The sequence below is a fragment of the Ochotona princeps genome, chromosome 19 (assembly GCF_030435755.1).
Source record: "Ochotona princeps isolate mOchPri1 chromosome 19, mOchPri1.hap1, whole genome shotgun sequence".
Classification (NCBI taxonomy): Eukaryota; Metazoa; Chordata; class Mammalia; order Lagomorpha; family Ochotonidae; genus Ochotona; species Ochotona princeps.
The window spans coordinates 26,305,911-26,327,095 of NC_080850.1; the positions used below are offsets into that span (position 1 = coordinate 26,305,911).

The window sequence follows — 21,185 nt, forward strand, 5'->3', positions numbered from 1 at the left end:
AAATTCACATTATTAAGTTTTTGGAGAATTTCAAGTTATTTAAGTATTTAGTCTAAAAGCTGGTAAGTCACAGCATTCAACTACTATCATTTCCTTTATCTCCTCTTAAAGGAATAGAAATTAAAAATTTAAAACTTAAGACCACCACAATAACCTTTGTAATGCTTATTTTTATTTATCTTCATCTACTTGAAAGACACAGTGACAGAGAGAGAGAGAGAGAGAGAGAGAGAGGGGGAGAGACAGGGAGAGGGAGAGAGAGAGAGGGAGACAGAGAGAAGGAGAGGGAGAGAGAGAGAGAGAGAGAGAGGACTTCTACCTCAGCTTGTTACTCCTTGAATGCCCATGCTACATCAGGCTGGAGTCAGGAATTAGAGACATCCCAGCTCTCTCCCCTGGAAGGCAGGGGCCCAAGCACTGAGCCATCATCCATTGCCTCCCAGGACACAAGAGAAAAAGCTGGATCAGAAACAGAGTGGAATCGACACTCCAGTATGAACAACAGCTTAAACTGCAGTAACACAGAGGCCAACACCTCAGTGTGAATGCAGGCATATATTATGAATAGATAGGAAAATCATTAGTGACAAATTATTAAGGACAACAAGATATTTCATATGGCTTCAAAGAACCACTTAATAAACTGATCAAATTTGAGAGACAACACATATCACCTTTGGCAAGCAAGCCTGGCATCATTAATAGAAAGGTATTGTTTGCCTTTTGAGGCAATTCAGCAAAAAGTTCACTGAACCTTAAGGAATGAAAACTATAATGGAATTATTTACCTACTCATGTATGAAAATGATATTGCAGAGGACTTTTTCTTATCACAATATCTACCACTTACTTTCAAGTAGTTCAAGGGGCAAAAAGTGGCAGAAGAGAAAGGAAAGAGTATATATACGAGAATTCATGCCCAAGAGTGACAGAATGAATGTTAACTGGTAAATCCAAAGGCATTCAAGTATTCACTGCATTCCTTTGGTTTTTATAGTTCTAAAAACTTCAAAATCTAAAACTTCAAAAGTCTAAAGCCAATACTAAAAATTGGCATATTTTTCTCACAACAAATAATACAAAATGTTACAAGAAATTACCCTTGGTAATAGGTTACCTTGTAGAGGTATCCTCAACAGTGAAATAACAACACAAAACTGTATCTGTTATACCCTGAGTATTTCCCTCTTAAACTCAGCAATTCCACCAAGCATAGAGTAACATATGCTACCAGACACAGGGTATTCAATTTCATTTCATAATGGTGTGACCACCAGAAAGACTATGACGTAAACAGAAATTCACATTATGTATATTTCTTGAGCAGCTAGCTATTTCACAGCTCAGCAACTCTTATACCTTTTGTATAAAGAAGTGAATTTAATAAACGTGATCCATGCTCTTGTAGGATGTTTTCAGAAGGCCGGTGAGGAGACAGCAACTATTATGGTATAAATAATTTCAGATTTTGAAATGTCTCTGTATCTCCCTTAGTTATTATTAACAACTTACACTGCCTAATAAAAAAGGAAACAGCTAAAGCTAAAGGGTCAGTGATTTGTCCAAATGACAAAGCAAGCCTGCACCCAGGGCCTATGGAACTGCATCATAAAAGAATAAAACTAATTAACTAATTAATTTTAAAATGAGGGAAAAAAACAAATTAAAAAAATAAATCTTAAAAATAAAAAAATTTTTTTAAAAACCCACAAAGCAAGCCTGCAGTATATAAAACACATGACCTCTACACAAAACAGACAACTCTACAGATTTCTGTGTGTGGATAAACACAGATCAGACTAGTGACAAAAGGAAGATGTGCACAGCAGAATATGACTTTCCCCGTCTCAGGTCATTAGGCAGCAATGATGCACTAAAGCACAAAAGCATATTCCTCAGAATTAGATCAACCCGAGCCCAAATTCTGCCACTTAATAGCTGTGCAACCTTGGCCAAGTTCTTGAACCTCTTTAAACCTTAGTTCCCTCACCTTGAAAGTCAAAAAAAAAGTGCCTCTTTTATGAAGGTATTATAAAGAATATGAGATACTAACATATACTAAAAAGCATTTGGTGCAGTTGGTACCTTATATTGGTAAAATTATTAATGGCAATAAGAAGAGTTAGTAAAATCAAGATAGGAATAAAGGCAAGAACTAAAATGTTTGCCATATGACTAATATTGTCAGAGCCCATGGTCAGTTATACAAATGGAATACTGGAAAATTTAACTATAACATTAAACTAAGAAATTCCTCATCAAACTCATAAATCGAATTTTTTCTTTTTTTTAAGATTTTTTTTTTTTTTTATTACAAAGTCAGATATACACAGAGGAAGAGAGACAGAAAGGAAGATCTTCCATCCGGTGATTCACTCCCCAAGTGAGAGCAACGGCCAGGGCTGTGCTGATCCAAAGCCGGGAATCAGGAACCTCTTCCGGGTCTCCCACATGGGTGCAGGGTCCCAAAGCTTTGGGCTGTCCTCAACTGCTTTCCCAGGCCACAAGCAGGGAGCTGGATGGGAAGTGGAGCTGCCAGGATTAGAACCGGCACCCATATGGGATCCCGGGGCGTTCAAGGTGAGGACTTTAGCCGCTAGGCCACGCCGCCAGGCCCTAAATCGAGTTTTTTCAAGATGGCTAGGGGTGAGGAAGATTATAAATCCATATTCAACATACATATCCCAAATTTAATATCGATCTTATTTCTAGGATTTTCCTAAGACTTGTAAAGCTCCTAAATTATAGTTGTAATCATAAACAGTAAAAATGGTCAAAGCAGGCTCTTAAATGATTGGTTTTCAGGCCTCCTGTTAATGTTCCTGGGAAAATAACAGCAAATGGTACAAGTGTTTGAATCCCTACTATCAATGTGAGAGGGACAGATGGAATTCCAGGCTTAAGGCTTCAGCCAGGCTGTTGTGACTATTTGGGGAGTGAACTAGAGGATTAAGGCTCTCTTTCTCAGTATTTCTCCATCTGTCATTCTGCCTTTCAAATAAATAAAACAAACCTTTAAAAAAAAAATCAGTTTTTGAGGGTAAAATTGGTTTCTTGTTTGGATATTCAATATTCAACACAGTCACTCACATATCATTAAAACAATCTCAAATTCTACCAAAATAAAATAATAAAAAACTGCTGCACTCTGAGCTACTTCCTGCTTGTATGCCTGGGAAAGAAGTGCAAGACAGCGCAAGTACTTGGGCACACACCCACACAACTTACCCGGATGACGCTCCAGCTCCTGGCGTGGGTCTGGCCAAAACCTGGCCATCTGGCACCGGTTAACTGGAGCTCTCTGTCTCTCCTCTCTTTGTAGCTGACTACATAGTACTCTTCAAAGAGTTACTATATAACAACATTTAGAGCTTGATTTCCTCAAGCAAGATGGAAAATGAAAACATAATTCCTGTATTCAGCCATAGGTGCTGTGGAACAGCAACTTCAGTCACTGCTTAAATGCCTAGGTTCCAGACAGTTTGAGACCTGGGTACTGTTTCCAATCCAGCTCCCTGTTAACGTATGACGGCCAATGTCTCGAGTATTGGTTTCCTGACACCTGACTGGGAAACCTGGATGACTCCTCTGGCTCCTTGTTTCATCACAGCCTTAGCTGTTGCAGTCATTCAGAAAATCTGTCTCTCTTGCTCTTTCTCTGTTACCATGCCTTTCAAACACATAAGTACATCTTTTCCCAAAAAATAACTATATTGAACTACCACATAATACATAACATCAGAAAGAATTCAAGGCACCTCACCTCTTGGATTTGTATCCATATCTCCAGAGGTCAGGCCAATCAGGTTGGGGCGCTGTGTCTGAGTTCTTGAAAAGAACTGTCTGTACTGAGATCTACCAGAACTGGTAATACTAGGGGCTTCTGGGTTATAACCATCCGGCTCGTAAGTATCTGAGAAAACAAAACAACAGAGTAACACATTAGGCAGAGGTCAAACTATTTCTCATTACTATACACAACTACTAAAAAACACCTATTTTCAACAAATAATTATATCCATGCATATACATTTCTCTTTAAGTCACAGAATATAAATACACCTTTTAGAAGTGAGAAAAAAAAAACACTGCCACAAACATACACATGTACATTTTTCTTAAATACTGATAATTTCTAAATTCACCTAGTCATTTCTACCCTGTACATTAAATCACCTGATCCAAAACTTCAAAGCACATTTAAAAGACAAACTTTCATGCAGATGAATATTATAAATGATGTAATGATCAGACTTCCTCTATTATCTGTCATATTTCACCAAATTTTAAGAACTCTGTAGAGAGGAGGGAACAATCTATTCATTTAGTTATCTGCACTTTAAATAGATAATAATTGATTTCACCTACAAAACTTACATTAAATATGACTAAATAAGTTATATACTTATAAATACAGTAATTATAGTCACCACCCCATCAATGTGTTTTTATGCTTCCTGAGCTTATACAACTCAACATTTTCTTAAAATTAAATACTACATAACTATGTTCTGAGTATTTTGAAAAGCTCTCCAAATGTTTCTCTCTAAACAGTATTTATCGTCTTTATCCCACAAAGAATGGAAGGATTAAGACTGACTAGACACTGATTTTTGGCTGAGCAGGTAAAGCTGCAGGATGCAGCATCCCACATGAGCACAGGTTAGGGTCCCAGCTGCACAACTTCAGACCCAGCATCCTGCCACTGTGCCAGGGAAAGTAGTGCAGGACGACCCAAGTGCTTCAGCTCCTCCACTCATGTGAAAACCCAAAAAAACTCCTGGCTCCTGCTTTGGAGCTCTGGCCATCACAGCCATTTGGAATGATTCAGCAGATGGAAAAGCTCGCTCCCTGTTTCTCTCCACCATCTCCTCCCTCAGTTAAAATACACATAAATCTTTAATTAATAAATAAAACACTAATCTTCACAGCTGTGATTTAGAAGTCTATTCGTCTTTTGCTCTTCCTTCTAAATGGAAAAATTCCATATGTAATTCACATCAAGTTTTAGCTACAATTTAAAGTATTTTTAAATCTTTACCACTGGCCAGCATTTCTACAATCCAGAATGTAAGATAAAAAAGATTAGTGGCTGGCATGGTGGTTTAACAGGCTCCACTTCCCACCCTGCTCCCTGTTTCTGCCCTGGGAAAACAGCAGAGAATGGCTCAAGTACTTGGGCCCCTACACTGACCTAGGGGATCCAGAAAGGAGCTCCTGGCTTCAATCTGTCAGTTCTGGCCACTGTGGCCATTTGGGGAGTGAACCACCAGAAGGAAGATCCTCTCTGTCTTCCCTCTCTGAAAACCTCTCAAATAAAAATAAACAAATCTTTAAAAAAAAATAGATTAGGATGTCACCACGCCCAGGTCAGGGCCTGTGGGCATGGCTCAGTGTCATTGCTACAGCAACCCAGACTCACTACCTGTCCCTTCCCGGGGGACTCAGGCCACACTGGCCCTGGAGCAGTGGTGGGAAGGTCTCAGACCCATCTTTCTAGAGCGCTACCACTGTACATCTGTGCTTCAGCAAGAAGGCAGGCTGTGAAGGAAGTGGTCCCACAGGTCCCACAGGTCCCACAGTCCACACTGGGGCTGCCAAGGCACCTCAGGGCTCAAAACTCTGACTCTGGGTTTCCTCCTGACTGCCCGAGCCGCACATTCAGCACAAACTGCACCATTTGGACCCTGAGCGCCTCACCGTGCGCCTTGCCTAATGATCTAGCCCTGAAGGAAGCAACAGCAGATATTCTGAGCTCCTTCTTGAAAAACAAGAGGAGGAAGAAACACTGGCGGCCAGAGCCTTGCCTCATGGAGCATGCCCTGATGTTCCTCTGGCGTCTCTCTCATCACCTCCACCCTCTATCGCACCAGCCCCTACTTCTGGCCCCCCCTCCAGTTACTCCCCAGTGTAGGCTCCCTGGGATAACCAGGTCCCAGTACTTGCACTCTATTTCCCAACCACTCATGCAACCCTCACAGAACAGTCAGCGGCCGAGACTAGGGACTTAAGAAACCTGAGAGAAAATGAAAAGGGAATGCATTTTTAAAAAAATTATTAAATAAAGAAGAAAGGAGATAGATGGGGGGAGGGGACAGATCAACAGATTCTTCCATTTAGGGGGGACAGATTAACAGATCATCCCATTTAGGGGACCATCTTGGCCTGTAATGATGGGAGATTGCTGCTCCCATCAAAGCAAACACAAGATTCCAAGAAGTCTCCATGGCAGGAAATTTCTCCAACTCAACCTTCTTAGACTGACTCTGTTCCATGAACACTGAGCTTCCCTAACTTCTGATTCATAAGCAAATTCTCTCCTCACACAAAACACCCCTGGGTTACCATGAGTCTGAAATAAATAAAATGCCATTAAACGAGGTGACTCAAAGATATGCGGTATTCCCTGGCACCACAACAGAGGACAGAACAAATCAATCAACAACCCCAGCCATGTGTTAGCAGTGAAAAACTGGGCAAATGGAGACTCTAAGGTGGACTATGTCAATCAGTGGATTCTGCAGCGACCTCATCATGCTTGGAAAAGCGAGACAGGCAGCAATTCATAACTGTTGAACTATCAAAACCACTTGAACAAGACCCTTGGAGCATGTCCCACATCAGGGACCTGGGATGGGTGGCAGGTTGGGTGGGACTTCTCCCTTTACCTCCCCCTTTACCCCAGATTCAGGAAAAAACAATGTGGAAATAATAGTCTTACCCACTTTCCTGTAGCCCTTGAACCTTTGTGCCCTAATTAACTATGTAAAGATTTTCAAAAATAAAGAAAAAAGAATATTTTAAAAAATGTTATGTGGTATCCACTTGAAACGTGAGGGCCAGCAATGAACCACAGTAGGCTGAGCCTCTGCTTCAGGGATGGGCATTCGATATGGTGTGCCAATTTGTGTCCTGGCTGCTTCACTTTTGACCCAGCTCCCTGTTTCTGGTCTGGGAAAGCAGCAAAGGATGGCTCAAGGCCTTGGGATTCCTCATCCACATGAAAGACCCCGAGGGGGCTCCCAGCTCTTTGCTTGGCTTTAAATCAGCTTAGCTCCAATCATTTTAGCCACTGGCTGGAAAATGAGCCTATGGATGGAGGCCCTCTCATTCTCTCCCAGTCTCTTTAACTGTCATTAAAATAAAATAAAATAAATAACTAGAAAAGCTGGTTAGCAATCCTTCTCTTTACCTCATTCCCATTCTCTTTTGCTTTTGAAAATAGTTCAAAAAAGGTGTCAACATTAAAAGTTGTTTCTCTTTAATAAAATGTTAAACAATGGGTAGAATCAAGATGGCGGAATAGGGTAAGGACACGTTTAAAAGAATGGAGAAACATTTAATCAGGATGAAGAAGAGAGGATACATTCCAGGAAATAGGAGAGGACAGAACAACAACAGAGGGGTACCTGGAGACTGACACAGGAAAACAGTGAAAACAATGGTGAGGTGTTGCAGTGACTGATAATCCAGCTGCATTCAGCTAACGGCGATCCGAACTCCACCAGCAACCAGGTGGGAAGGGACTTTCACTGGGAGCATGGGAGGTGAACCCAAGGAACTGTCCATCCTGCTGGTCTGATTTGACCAGGAGCAGAGACAGAGCGGCAGATCCCAGACAGACAGTGTGGGAACAGGGTGGATTTCACAGCCCAGTCAGCCCCCCTAGAGCCCAACTGGGCACCACCTGCCTAGGGAGGCAAAGGCAAGGGAAAGGACTGAGCATATGCCGAGCTGGGAGTGAACTCTTTTCTGACTCAGTGAACTGCAGCAAAGTGGCATTCTACAGGTTCCACCCAAGACAGGTCTGGGTAGCCCTCAGATCTGACGGCCAGCAGATCAAGAACTCTAGTAGTGGCATGTCAGGTGCCATTTTGTACACTGCGGCAAAAGTTTTAGGACTGCAGGGGACAACAGTGAACTGCACATGTGCTGAGCTCACGAGAACACACTGAGTTCAGCAGATTGCACTGGTCCTGCAGGAAAACAACAACTGTGGCATCATATGGGTCAAAATAGGTCCATGTGGCACCAGACCTAATGGCCAACAGGTTCCGGCAAGATCAGCACCAACAACAACCTAGCTATATATGACACCTGGTGTATCCCTAATCCTGGGACCTGCTCCAACCGGAAGTGGGAGAAAGATTGCAGAGACAACAGTGCAACCTCAGCATAATATCAGAGGGGGTGGAAAATTGTGAGCCAGAAGCTGGGGCTGTGGAGACCATGGTGGAAATCTAACATAAGAACCCAGACCTGGAACTCGCTGGAAGCAGTGGTACAATTTGCTGCAAATAAAGAATCATAAACCAACTGCAATAAGTAAAATCAAACAGTAGACCTGTGGGTGACACAGCTTAGAAACCTGCCCCAAAGGAAAGAATCTGATAAACAGAATTACAATGACCAACAGCAAAAGAAGACACACAGGCAAAACGAATATTACTGAAGAACTCACCGTAAAAGAGCAAAACCCTATGCCAACCTCAGAGTTAACTGAGGAAGACATCGAGAAAATGGGGAACACAGAATTCAGAAAACTCATTATAAAGCTTCTGATCAACAATGAGAAGCACATACAAGAGTTCAAAGAATTTCAGGAATATGTTACACAAGAAATAGAACCAATAAAGCAAATCAAGGCTGATATATAAGAAATTAAGAACACAGCAGAGGAAATTAAAAGTGCAAGGGAGAGTCTCCAAAACAGAATGAAGCAAGCAGAAGAATGAATCCCAGAATTGGAAGATATTTCCTGTCACCAGGGGGAAGCAAACAAAAAGCTGGAAGCAGAGCTGGATCAGGCCAAAAAAAGTATTCAAGAATTGAAAGACACTATTAAGAGGCTTAATATAAGAGTTATGAAAGTCCCAGAAGGTGCAGAAAGAGAAACTGGTTTTACAAATATATTTAATGAAATAATAAGAGAAAATTTCTCTAACCTAGAGAATGAAATGGGAAACAAGATCCAGGAGGGGCACAGAACTCCCAACAGGCCTGATCCAAAGTGATTTTCAGCATGACACATGATCATCAAGCTCTCTTCAATTGAACATAAGGAAAAAATCCTTAAATGTGCACGAGAAAAAAAAAAATCAACTGACGTATAAAGGAATGCCAATTAAACTCAAAGCTGACCTCTCACAGGAAACTCTACAGGCAAGAAGAGAATGGAGTGACATATTCCAGATTCTAAAAGAAAAAAATTGTCAGCCCAGGATAATACATCCAATAAAGCTTTCTTTTGCCTTTGAAAATGAAATAAAATTCTTCCACAGTAAAGAAAAGTTAAAAGAGTTTGCCTCTTTCAAACCTGCCCTACAAATGATATTTACAAATGTTCTCTTGACAGAGAATAGCACCCAAGAAAACCAAAGGCAAATGTGAAGAACATCCCAGTAAAATGACAACAGAAAACTAAATCAACGAACAACCTACTCCTAAAATGACAAGACCAAATTACCACCCATACATATCAACCCTGAATGTAAATTGCTTGAGCTCAAAGGTCATACATTAGTAGATTGGATTAAAAAACAAAACCCATCTATTTGTTGCCTATAGGAGACACATTTCACCAACAAAAATCAGTGGAAACTATATCTCATGGATTTTGATTTTTTTGTTTTTGTTAGTTTCATCTCTTCAAAGCAGTTTCTTCTGATTAAATGCAATGGCTCATAGATCATACAGTAGCATCATTTTCTTCAAGAAGGTTCTTGATTTTCTTTTTCATTTCTTCAACGACACATTAGTCATTCAGTAGCATGTTATTTAACTTCATGGTGTTGTAAATTTCTTTTTTCTTCTTGTTGCTGATTTTGTTTTGTGTCTTTTTTAAGGGGATGTATAATAGCTGTGTAATGGAGACTGTCATATCTAGTAACATGTTATTTAACTTCCTGACATTGTAAATTTCTATTTTTCTTCCTATTGTTGATTTTGAACTGTGACTTTCAATTTAAGGGGATGTAAAGCAACTGTGAAATGGAGACTAACATCTCCAGAAGTGAGGATACAATGTAGTATGCATCTCTACTTCCAAAGATGGACTTACAATGAAAGTGTTTATTGTATTTTGACAAACAATAGGATGCTGGACTCACTGCCATTGTCCGTGCCCGCAATGATGGACATATGACTGTGTATGAAGAACTACACTTTAGTAATGATATAGGGGAACTACGTTGGTGGGGGGAATTGGGGAGGGAATAAGGGAAACCCCAGGAGCCTCTTTAACTGTATCATAAAATCATAATAATAATAAAGAAATAAAGATTAAAAAATGTTAAATAATGTTGAAAATCATCAGTAGGCTCATTTGTATTTTCCCTCCTCAACAGAACAGGTCAGAAAATTTAATAAATTATCATCACAATGATGAGACTATAGAATCGGTATTTCATCCCCAAGGCTCGCAATTAGTCTCTAAATTGAATGGTGGTGGCTAATGTAACCACATGGACTCTGCATTTTAAGAGGGCCACGCTTAGGGTTAACCTCCAAGGAGTATTATTTGGATCTCATATTTAATTCAATTTCTCTTCTAACTCTCCTCTCTGTAATTTGTGTTTTTTTTAAAAGAGTTATTTTATCATGTTTATTGTAAAATCAGATATACAGAGAGAAGGATCTTCCATTCATTGATACACTTCCCAAGCGGCTGCAATGGCCGGAGATAAATCGATCCGAACCCAGAAACCAGGTGCTCTTCTGATTCTCCCATGCGGGTGCAGGGTTCCAAGGCTTTGGGCCATCCTTGGCTGCTGTACCAGGCCACTAACAGAGAGCTGGATGGGAAGCGGGGCCTCTGGGACATGAACCAGGATTCATATGGGATCCCAGCGCATGTAAGGCAAGGACTTTAGCCACTACATTACCTTGCCAGGCCCTATAATTTAGTTTCTTTAAACCAAATAAAAGTAGTTCTGAATCAAAAGCAGGTCCTCCTCAAAGAAATATACACTTCAATGACACATGCAACTTACAAGCATATTTCACCTCCTCGTTTATTAAAAGCAGGTTTATTTTAAGGCCAACATAATTTGAAGACAACATGAAAATAAAAGCTTCTAAGGTTGCAGCCCTCATTTAAAGACAACATGCGGGCCCAGCGTGGTGGCCTAGCGGCTAAAATCATTGCCTTGCACCTCCCGGGATCCCACATAGTCGCTCGTTCTAATCCCATTAGGACTGTTTCCCATCCAGCTCCCTGCCTGTGGCCTGGGAAAGCAGTCAAGAGCGGCCCAAAGCCTTGGGACCGTGAACCCACGTGGGAGACCAGAAGAAGCTCCTGCCTCCTGGCTTCGGATTGGTGCAGCTCCGGCCGTTGAGGCTGCTTTGAGAGTGAATCATTGGACAGAAGATCTTCCTCTCAGGTCAACCACTTTATTATGATACACAAGATCAACAAGGTGGATGGTCTTCTGTAGCAAAGCTTACCTGGGACCAGAGGGGTAGGACTGGAGACTGAGGTATGGTACCCAATGGAAGATCCCATGAGGTTGCGAGGTGGCACCAAGCGAGCTGCCAACAGAGGAGGCGGTGTCCCTAACTGAATTCGCTCAGATGCAGCAGCACCATGTTCACGAGAATACATGGGCTGTCCTGAGGAGGAAAGAACAGGAGGACAGCTGAGACTCAGGTTCCAAAGCTTCTCTTTGACAAAGATGCACGTATTAAAACCTTGAACTAAGAACAGAGAAATTTTACCAACAGGAACAGTAAGGGAGAAAGACATTATTGAGATTCTCTTCAGTTCATGAAAGCCCTGATATGTAACCAGTTAGGATACATTGATGTAAAAAGAAAGAATAAGATTTAGGTAACCCAATGATATAATTCCATATTTTACAACCTTAAAAGCAGTATCTAGGTGATAACTTTGCTAAAAGTTAAATATCCAAATAAGACAGAGATACACGGACATGTAAGAAGGGTGTCATACACCAAATACAAACAAGGGGCAGACTTAGATGCTGGACTGGCGTGCCTGAGCACCCTATCAGTGCTCCTAGATTCAGTGCTTGCCTCTAATTCGAGAACACAGCCACCTGATCATATCAGAGGGCCTAAACCCCACACCTGCCTCTAGTCTCTGAATCCACAGTCATGATCACAGCAGGCATTTCGGGAATGAATCAAGGGATATCTCTGTCACCCTTGTTTTCAAATAAAAAAAACTAAAACAGGGCCCAGTGCAGTAACCTAGCAGTTGAAGTCCTCTCCTTGAGCATGCACTGGAATACCATATAGTCGCCAGTTCTAATCACGGCAGCCATGGTTCCCATCCAGCTCCCTGCTTGTGGCCTGGGAAAGCAGTCAAGGACAGCTCAAAGCCTTGGGATCCTGCACCAGCGTGGGAGACCTGGAGGAAGTTCCCGGCTCCTAGCTTCAGATCGGCTCAGCTCCAGCCACTGAGGCCGCTTGGGGAGTGAACCAACAGACAGATCTTCCTTTCTGTCCCTCTTCCTCTCTTTGTGTCTGACTTTCCAATAAAAATAAATAAATCTTAAATCAGTCATTGCAAAAACATGGAAGCAGCCAAAATGCCCATCAGCAGAGGACTGGATAAGAAAGCTGTGGTTCTTCTACTCCATGGAATACTACTCAGCTATTAAAAAAAAACAAAATGCAGTTCTTTGTGGCCAAATGGGCCAAACTGGAAACCATAATGCTAAGGGAAATGAGCCAATCCCAAAAGGTTCAATACCACATGTTTGCCTTAATTTAAGATGATATGATGTTATGTATAACATGCTATGTTATGTATGTTATATGTTGTGTATAAACTAAAATTGAAATGTCAATGAGGTGGTCACAGAAGGTGGTTAAGAACTCGCATTTATTTTTAACATACTGGTTACTCATTACTATGTCAATTAATTCCATAATGATGTAAATTTTTGCTGATGGTATGTTGGAGCTTTTAATTGATTGGGATGATACTCTGCTGGCTCTGTCTTCAAACCAGAGAGGGTATACCTAAGAAGCCACTGAACTTAACTGGACAATAAGATGCTGGACTCTATGTTTGGTATATGCTTGCAATGAGGGAATCTCAACTGAACTTGAACTGTGGTTATGCAACAAGGTGGAGGAATCCACCATGGGGGGTGGTTTGGGGAGGGGTGGGGAGAATCCCAGTACCTATGAAACTGTGTCACATAATACAATGTAATTAATGAATAAAAAAAAAAAAAAAACAAGGAACAACCCATCACTACCTTCCCTCTAAACTCACATAATTTCAAGTTTGCACAAGATATAAAACCCCATATCTAAGAACAGAAAAGACAATAATTGAAGAATTCAAAATAAATTACCATAAACACACTCTTGGAGAACTGTCCAAAAGACATAAAACAATTTAATGAAAACTTGTTATTCAGGTGAAAAGGTGAATAACAAATATAGAAAAGAGAAAAAATAGGACAAAAACTTAAGACTACTATCAAAATACTAAATTATGTCAAGTATTAAGAACCTCATTTTGGGGCCTGGCACCGTAGCCTAGGCTAAAGTCCTGCCTTGCATGCACCGGGATCCCATATGGGCACCGGTTTCTATCCTGCTGCTCCACTTCCCATCCAGCTCCCTGCTTGTGGCCTGGGAAAGCAGTGGAGGATGGCCCAAAGCCTTGGGATCTGCACACGCACTGGAGACCTAGAAGAAGCTCCTGGCTCCTAGTTTCTGATCAACTCAGCTCCAGCTAGTGCAGCCACTTGGGGAGTGAATCAACAGACAGAAGACCTTCCTCTCTGTATATCTGACTTTCCAATAAAAATAAATCTTTAAAAAAAACCCTCATTTTGAAAAATACTTGAAAAAACATGTATTGCAGACATAATGAAGACAAATTCAATAGAACAGGATTAGAAAAACACAAGGTATCAAGGAACAGTCCTTTGCCTGTTTACCAGAATCCTATCCAGTGACAACTTCAAGTGAGACCTATTCCTAAGACTTTCTTAGTGTCTGACATCCAGAGCAAAAAGTCACTAACAACCAACACACCAAAGTTTGTAAGGAATTTTTCCTTAATATCTGATGAAATTTCCTTAAAAGTTAAGCATTTCGTATAGATTTTTAGTACATAATAGGACAGGCTACAAAGAATCATCAGATTTCATGGTAAATATTGGATGAAAAGTAGATATGCTGAACTTCACCACTTTAAAGAAAGTAAAGGTAGTAAATAAACCCTAGCATACAGCAGACAACCAACTGCATTCAGCAACAACCCTTTCAAACCTCACATTAAAAAAGATCAATAATTACACTGCAAAACCAACTGAACATAGCTTCAGTGATCTGAAAATAACTGCATAAACTACCACAGAGAATTTCTTCATGAAGAATGACCTATCAGCAAAACGTAGCATGCCACAAAGAGAAATGCAAAAACTTGCTCCACATGACTGCTTTAACTACATGGCGTGATCCAATTTACAAAGCATATCTAACAGCTGTCTCAGAGTAACCTAGGAACTCAAGGGCTAGTTTGCACAATGTCCACCTTCAAACACAGCATGCGAGAAAAACACTCCAGAAAGATGACTATCTGGTCAACCTGACTTTTTCAAACCAAAGCTATTAAGCTCTTGAAATGATACTTCTAAAAACACGAGATCTGAATCTACGTGAGAGCAGAAAACAAGTATATACCTTTTCTCCCAGAAGCAAGACAATCATCAGAGTGGCACGTTAAAAAAAAAAAAGCTACAGAGAACAAACATGACATAAAGAGGCTTCCCACTGGCAATGCTGAAACACTGTGAGCATCACACAGAGCTACAATGGCTGGAAAACAAGAGCACATTACAAATTCCCCCAGTTCATAAGGAGAGTTAAATGTACATCTATAAACAGTGCTCTCTCTGGAATAGAGTCAAATCATTCTGAAATCTCATTTAGAAAAAAATCAAGCATTTACCCTTTCTTGTAAAACCTGAATTTCAAGTTAGCCAAATGGTTGATAATACAAAGTTTTACTTAACAGAATGTCAGTAGTAAATGAATAAATTGTAGAATTTGAACATTAAATAAAATTAATCTGGGTAATAGTCAAAAATTCCACAAAGCCATGATTAACTCTCACAACACATAGATCAGGATAAAAACACTGTGTGTGCTGACCAACATTTCTAACACAAAAGGGAAACACCACCACGAGCATTAGGATGACAACTACTGCAGCCACAAGTATGGAATAGGGTCCAGCGCACTAGCCTAGTGGCTAAAGTCCTCGTCTTGCACGCACCAGGATCCCACATGGGCACAGGTTTTGTATCCTGATTGCTCCATTTCCCATCCAGCTCCCTGTCTGTGGCCTGGGAAAGCAGTCGAGGACAGCCCAAAGCCTTGGGACCCTGCACCCACGTGGGAGACCCAGAAGAAGCTCCAGGATCCTGGCTTGAGATCGGTTCAGCTCTGGCCGTTGCAGCCACTTGGGGAGTGAACCAGTAGATGGAAGATTTTTCTGTCTCTCCTTCTCTCTGTAAATCTGACTTTCCAATAAAAATAAATGAATCTTAAAGAAAAAAAAATTTATAATCCCAGACGTAAAATGTTCTTTCCAAAAATGGGGGTGGGGTGGGGTGGGGAGAATCGTTTCTTGGCCTTTTGGCTAAGATCAAGTGCAAAAACAGAGGGTAATGTCAATCTAATGAAATGTTTAGATCTAACTTTCAATTTACAAGAAATACAGAAATGTGTTTAATGACACCAGGGAATATAAACCTATCAAAAGTGAGAGAAAACTCTCAGGACAAACAATTGCCTCCTTCAACAAATAAATGTCAAGAAAGAAAAAAGGGAAACTGCTTCAGAGTTCAGACGTCTATCAAGTGCATGTAGCACGTACCTCTGGCTCCAGCTTCAAACAAAGCCAGCTGAAACAGGATATTTATGTTAAAATGGGAACATATAAACCAGGCATCTGTTACAAAATTAAATAAGCAAATCTCAAGTTATTAAACATGGTGCTTTACTGTTTGTACAGCTACAGGAGAATTTCTAAAAGATTATTTATGAGAACTCAAAGAGTGGACAACTACCTTCAATCCAAGAACCACCAAGGATGGTACATGCATCCATTACTTGAACCACATGCTGCATTTGGTCTGACAGCAACCATGGGATGTCACAATGCCACTCATCCTTATTCATCTGCGTATTCCCAGCACCTAGCACTAATACTAGAACAAACACCTACTTTTATTTCTGTAAATCCAGATTTCATTTTTATTTATTTTGAATCTCTAATACAATTTCCACAACAAAATAAAACAGCATCTTATATGCTGTTTTTTATTTATAAATACTTTGTGTGCTATGAATGTTAGCCATTATAATGGCAATGAAATATCCATAATTTAGACCTTTCCCACCTGTTCAACTTTCAGGACAGCTCAAACTCTCTATCACTCTATAAACATATATACAGCTGCTAACATTCAAGTTCCAAGGTTTTTGAAACCAGATTACAGTAGTTAAAAAAATAAACTTTGGGCCCTGTAGGAGGACATTGTGACCGCAGCACAGGATTACAGTTGATGGGACAATATTTGTATGATAAACAACTGAATGGATGTCTTGTGTGTGACTGACTGGATATCCTTTGCATGAGAACAACTGTATGGCTACCTTTTGTATACCTGATGAGATATCATTTGTATAAGAACAGTTGAGTGGGAAGTAATATACAAGACAAAAGGACTTCCAAACTAAGGCATAGAAACAGTTGACGGTTCTGTTGATGAACTAAGTATCTCTACCCTAATCCTGTATGACCCTCAGCATATAAAGTCTGTTACCCCTAATAAATTTTGGCTATTGATCATCAGTCAGTAGTCCAAGCGTGTTATTATCGGCTCCATGCACCAAGTCCATCACTGCAGGACAGCGACATGGCCCGGTGCAGTGGTCTAGCAGCTAAAGTCATCACCTTGAATGTGCCAGGATACCATATCGACACAGGTTCTAATCCCGGCAGCTCCGCTTCCCATCCAGCTCCCTGCTTGTGGCCTGGGAAAGCAGTCAAGGACAGCTCAAAGCCTTGGGACCCTGCACCCACGTGGGAGATCCAGAAGAGCTCCTGGCTCCTGGCTCCTGGCTTGGGATCGGCTCAGTACCAGTTGTTGCGGTCACTTGGGGAGTGAATGTTGCAGTCACTTGGGGGAGTGAATCATCGGACAGAAGATCTTCCTCTCTGTCTCTCCTCCTCTCTCTATATATCTCACTTTGCAATAAAAATAAATAAATCTAAAAAAAAAAGAAACCTAAACAATTTAAAAGGTTCAACTTAATTGGCTAAAAAACAATGTAAAGCAATCTGTTAAAGCAACATAATTTCAACAAGACATAAAAGCTGATGACTGATACTTTATGCTACAATCTACACCCTCAAATCTACAGAACTACAATATATACACTTATGTGTGTATATATATATACACACAATATATATACAATATAGCTTATTATTAGAAACTATATTCTAGGTTTTCAAATGTCTATAAACTTTAGAACAAAATTCTAGGTTTTCCTTTAAAAAGGAAGAAAACCATAAATTTGCTTATATAGCAGTTATAAAAATGTCTGATATGAATATTCTATACCTTACATAATATGCTTGCACAGCAGTTATAAAAACATCTAATATGGGCTTGAGCAGTAGCCTAAAGTCTAAATTCACCTTGCACACACTGGGATCCCATATGGGTTCCGGTTCATGTCCCAACTGCCCCACTTCCCATCTTGTGGCCTGGGAAAGCAATGAAGAGCGGCCCTATGTTTTGAGACCCTGTACATGCACTGGAGACCTGGAAGAAGCTCCTGGCAGGCCTGGCGCAGTAGCCTAGCAGCTAAAGTCCTTGTCTTGCATGCACCGAGATTCCATATGGACACCAGTTCTAATCCCAGTTGCCCTACTTCCCATCCAGCTCCCTGCTTGTGGCCTGGGAAAGCAGTCGAGGACTGCACACATGTGGGAGACCTGGAAGAAGCTCCCGGACCCTAGCTTCGGAGTGGCTTAGCTCCAGCCCTTGTGGCCACTTGAGGAGACTTTGCAATAAAAATAAAAAATAAATCTTAAAAAAAATGAGAATGCAAAAAGAACCTACATTGTGAAAAATACTAATCAGAAGACAGATAGTAAATCTAAAATATAAAGGACAAGTACTTAAGTATTAGATATTTGTTTCCTGAATAATCTCAAAGGAATGTAAGATTTATATACACGAAAAATTATCAAGCAAGGGCCAGCATTGTAGCATAGCAGTAAAGTCACTGCCTGCAAATGCCAGCATTACACATGGGTACTGGTTTGTATCCAACTGTTCCATTTCTGATCCAGCTCCAGGCTAACGGCCTGGGAAAGCAGTGGAAGATGTTCCAAGTGCTTGGGCCCCTAGCTTCTATGGAGCAGACCTGGGTTTCAGCCCTGGCTGCCGGGACCATCTGAGGAGTGAACAAGTGGATGGAAGATTTATCTGTCTCTCATATTCTGTATTTCTGCCCTTCAAATTAAAAAAAAAAAAAAATTGTAACTTTTAAAAACAAAGAACAAGAGGATAGTGACATTGGTTAAGAAGCTTACTTAAAATCAAAAAGTGACTGAACAAGGAGTTAATTATCTAGGTCAAACTGCCACTTTATGACAAGTAGGAGAAAAAATGTTTAGAAGAAAGAAATCTGGGCCTGGCGGCGTGGCCTAGCAGCTAAAGCCCGTGCCGGGATCCCATATGGACGCCAATTCTAATCCTGGCAGCTACACTTCCCTTCCAGTTCCCTGCTTGTGGCTTGGAAAGCAGTGGAAGATGGCCCAAAGCCTTGGGACCCTGTACCCATGTGGGAGACCCGGAAGAGGTTCCTGGCTCCTGGCTTCAGATCGGCGCAGCACCGGCCGTTGTGCTCACTTGGGGAGTGAATCATCGAATGGAGGATCTTCCTCTCTGTCTCTCCTCTCTGTATATCTGAATTTGTAGTGAAAATAAATGTTTAAAAAAAAAAAAGAAGGAAGAAATCTAATGATACAGTTACACAAGAGATTAACACAATCACAGTTGCATAATGATATAACATAATTACTTAGATTTACATAGAAAAATCTCATATGACATTTTAACAACCACTCGTTTGTTTTTTAAGAAATAAAAAAAGCCTTAGTATACCAAATATCTAAGAAATAAAAGAGATTAAAACAAAATATGACAATTAAATCTTAAAACACCCTAAACCCAAACAATACTATTTAAATAATGGGTTTCTATCATTATCTCAACATGTTAAATATGTTAGATTTATCTTACCCAGTCTTTTGCAAGCCTCTTAGGAGATAACCGTTACAGTTTAAAAAGTCAGAGAAACAATTATTGAACACAGAATCGAAATAAGTTCCCTGAGACTAAATGTTAAGATTTCTCTAAAACACAAGGCTTTGTTTTTCTCTCATGTATTACACAAATTAAAATATGGCTATATGGCATAAAAAAATATATATAAGTTATAGAGTCTGTAAGAATATAAACCAGTCATTAACTGGAGCTGGGATGTGACACAATAGATTAAACCATCACCTGCAATGTGACATCCCCCAGGATTGCCCATTTCAGTCCTGGCTGCTCTACTTCTGATGCAGCATCCTGCTAATGTGCCTGGGAAAGCGGCAGAGAATGGCCAGAGTGCTCGGGACCTCTGCCACGACCCTCCATGAGAGACTGCCTGGGGTTACAGCCTCCCAGCCTCAGCCTGGCCCTGCCCTGGGTGATGAAACTATTCAAAAGTGAACCAGCGCATCGAAGATGAACCTCCTGCCCAACTCACTCCACTCCTGTCTCAGCAACTCTGCCTTGCAAATAAATAAATGAATCTTCAAAATATAATCATTTTTCAAAGGGTAATACCAATATGACAAAATCTGGCTCTTCAGCATCTCAAAGATTCTAAGTCAAACAACATTTACTTACGTTCTGATACTGTATAAAGGAGGTTCTGGGGTAAAGGAGGAGGTAGTCTTGCTCCTACTGGTGCAAGATTGGGCACTGCACTTGTCCCAGGCTGATCACGGCTGTTTATTAAGCTTGACTGTGTTATGGGTGGTCCTACAGACAACAGAAAGTGAAATATAGAGCACTGATATTTCCTAACAAAAATATTCAAGCGTTGGGGCCGTGTCGTGGCACAGTGGGTTAAATAAGACACCACCTGTGATGCCAAGATCCTACATAGGCCAATTCATGTCCTGGTTGCTCTACTTCCAATCTAGCTTCCTGTTAATGTATCTGCAAAAGCAGCGAAAGATGGCCAAAGTGCTTGAGCCTCTGCCACTCACATGAAAGATCTGAATGAAGCTCCTGGTTCCTGCCTTTAATCTATATCTTTAAAAAGATCTCCAATGTACTAATACTCATTTTGATACTCAAAATATCTTTAGTTTTGAACAGAATTAAACAATTTAACAAATGAAGGTTTGTTTTAATTGTTTAATTCATTGTACGCTGTTTAATTAGTACAACAATCTTTAGAACAAGTAATACTAACCCAGGGTGCAAACAAACAGAACTGAGGTTAAGAATGGGAAAGGATTTAAGGAAATTTTCTGAAATGATAAAGTTATAAAGAACTCTGCAATGTACTGTGAAATGCATCAGAACTGGGTCGGTGTGATGGCTTAATTGGCTAATCCTTTGCCTTAAAGAGCTAGCATCCAGTGTGGATGCCAGTTTGTGTACTGGCTGCTCCTCTTCCCATCTAGCTCCCGGCTTATGGCCTAGGAAAGCAGTACAGGATGGCCCAAAGCCTGTGGACCCTGCACTTGAGTGAGAGATCCTGAAAAAGCTCCTGGTTTTGGATCGGTTCAGCTCCAGCCATTGCAGCCATTTGTGGAATGAACGAGCCGATGAAGATCTTTCTCTATCTCTCCTTCAATATAAATCTGCCTTTCCAATTAACAACAATAAAAAGTATTTAAAAGCATCAGAACTATGCTTTTAGAATGGAGAAAAGAAAAGAAACATGATTAACACAAATATGGTGAAACACAAATTGTTTAAGTATATGGGTTCAATTCTTTCACCTTTTCTATTGGCTTGAAATATTTCACAGGAAATGCTGGGTGACAAGAAATTCTTAATTTTGTTTAAATAGGTACGTTCCCACAATGAGATAACAACTACTGC

At 40.5% G+C, this 21,185-nt stretch overlaps 1 protein-coding gene across 3 annotated transcripts in view; it reads right to left on the bottom strand.

Annotated features, from left to right (window-relative positions):
* Nucleotides 1–21,185, bottom strand: part of RBM27 (RNA binding motif protein 27) — a 70,899-nt gene that overhangs the window by 17,839 nt on the left and 31,875 nt on the right. For 2 of the 3 annotated variants that reach the window (XM_058677710.1, XM_058677708.1), the window contains exons 8-10: nt 19,974–20,108; nt 11,446–11,610; nt 3,764–3,913 (exon numbers count right to left, since the gene is read on the bottom strand). In XM_058677710.1, coding sequence (XP_058533693.1) covers nt 3,764–3,913; nt 11,446–11,610; nt 19,974–20,108 — 450 coding nt within the window. The remainder of the gene's footprint in view (nt 1–3,763; nt 3,914–11,445; nt 11,611–19,973; nt 20,109–21,185) is intronic. The other variant, XM_058677709.1, reaches the window with a different exon arrangement.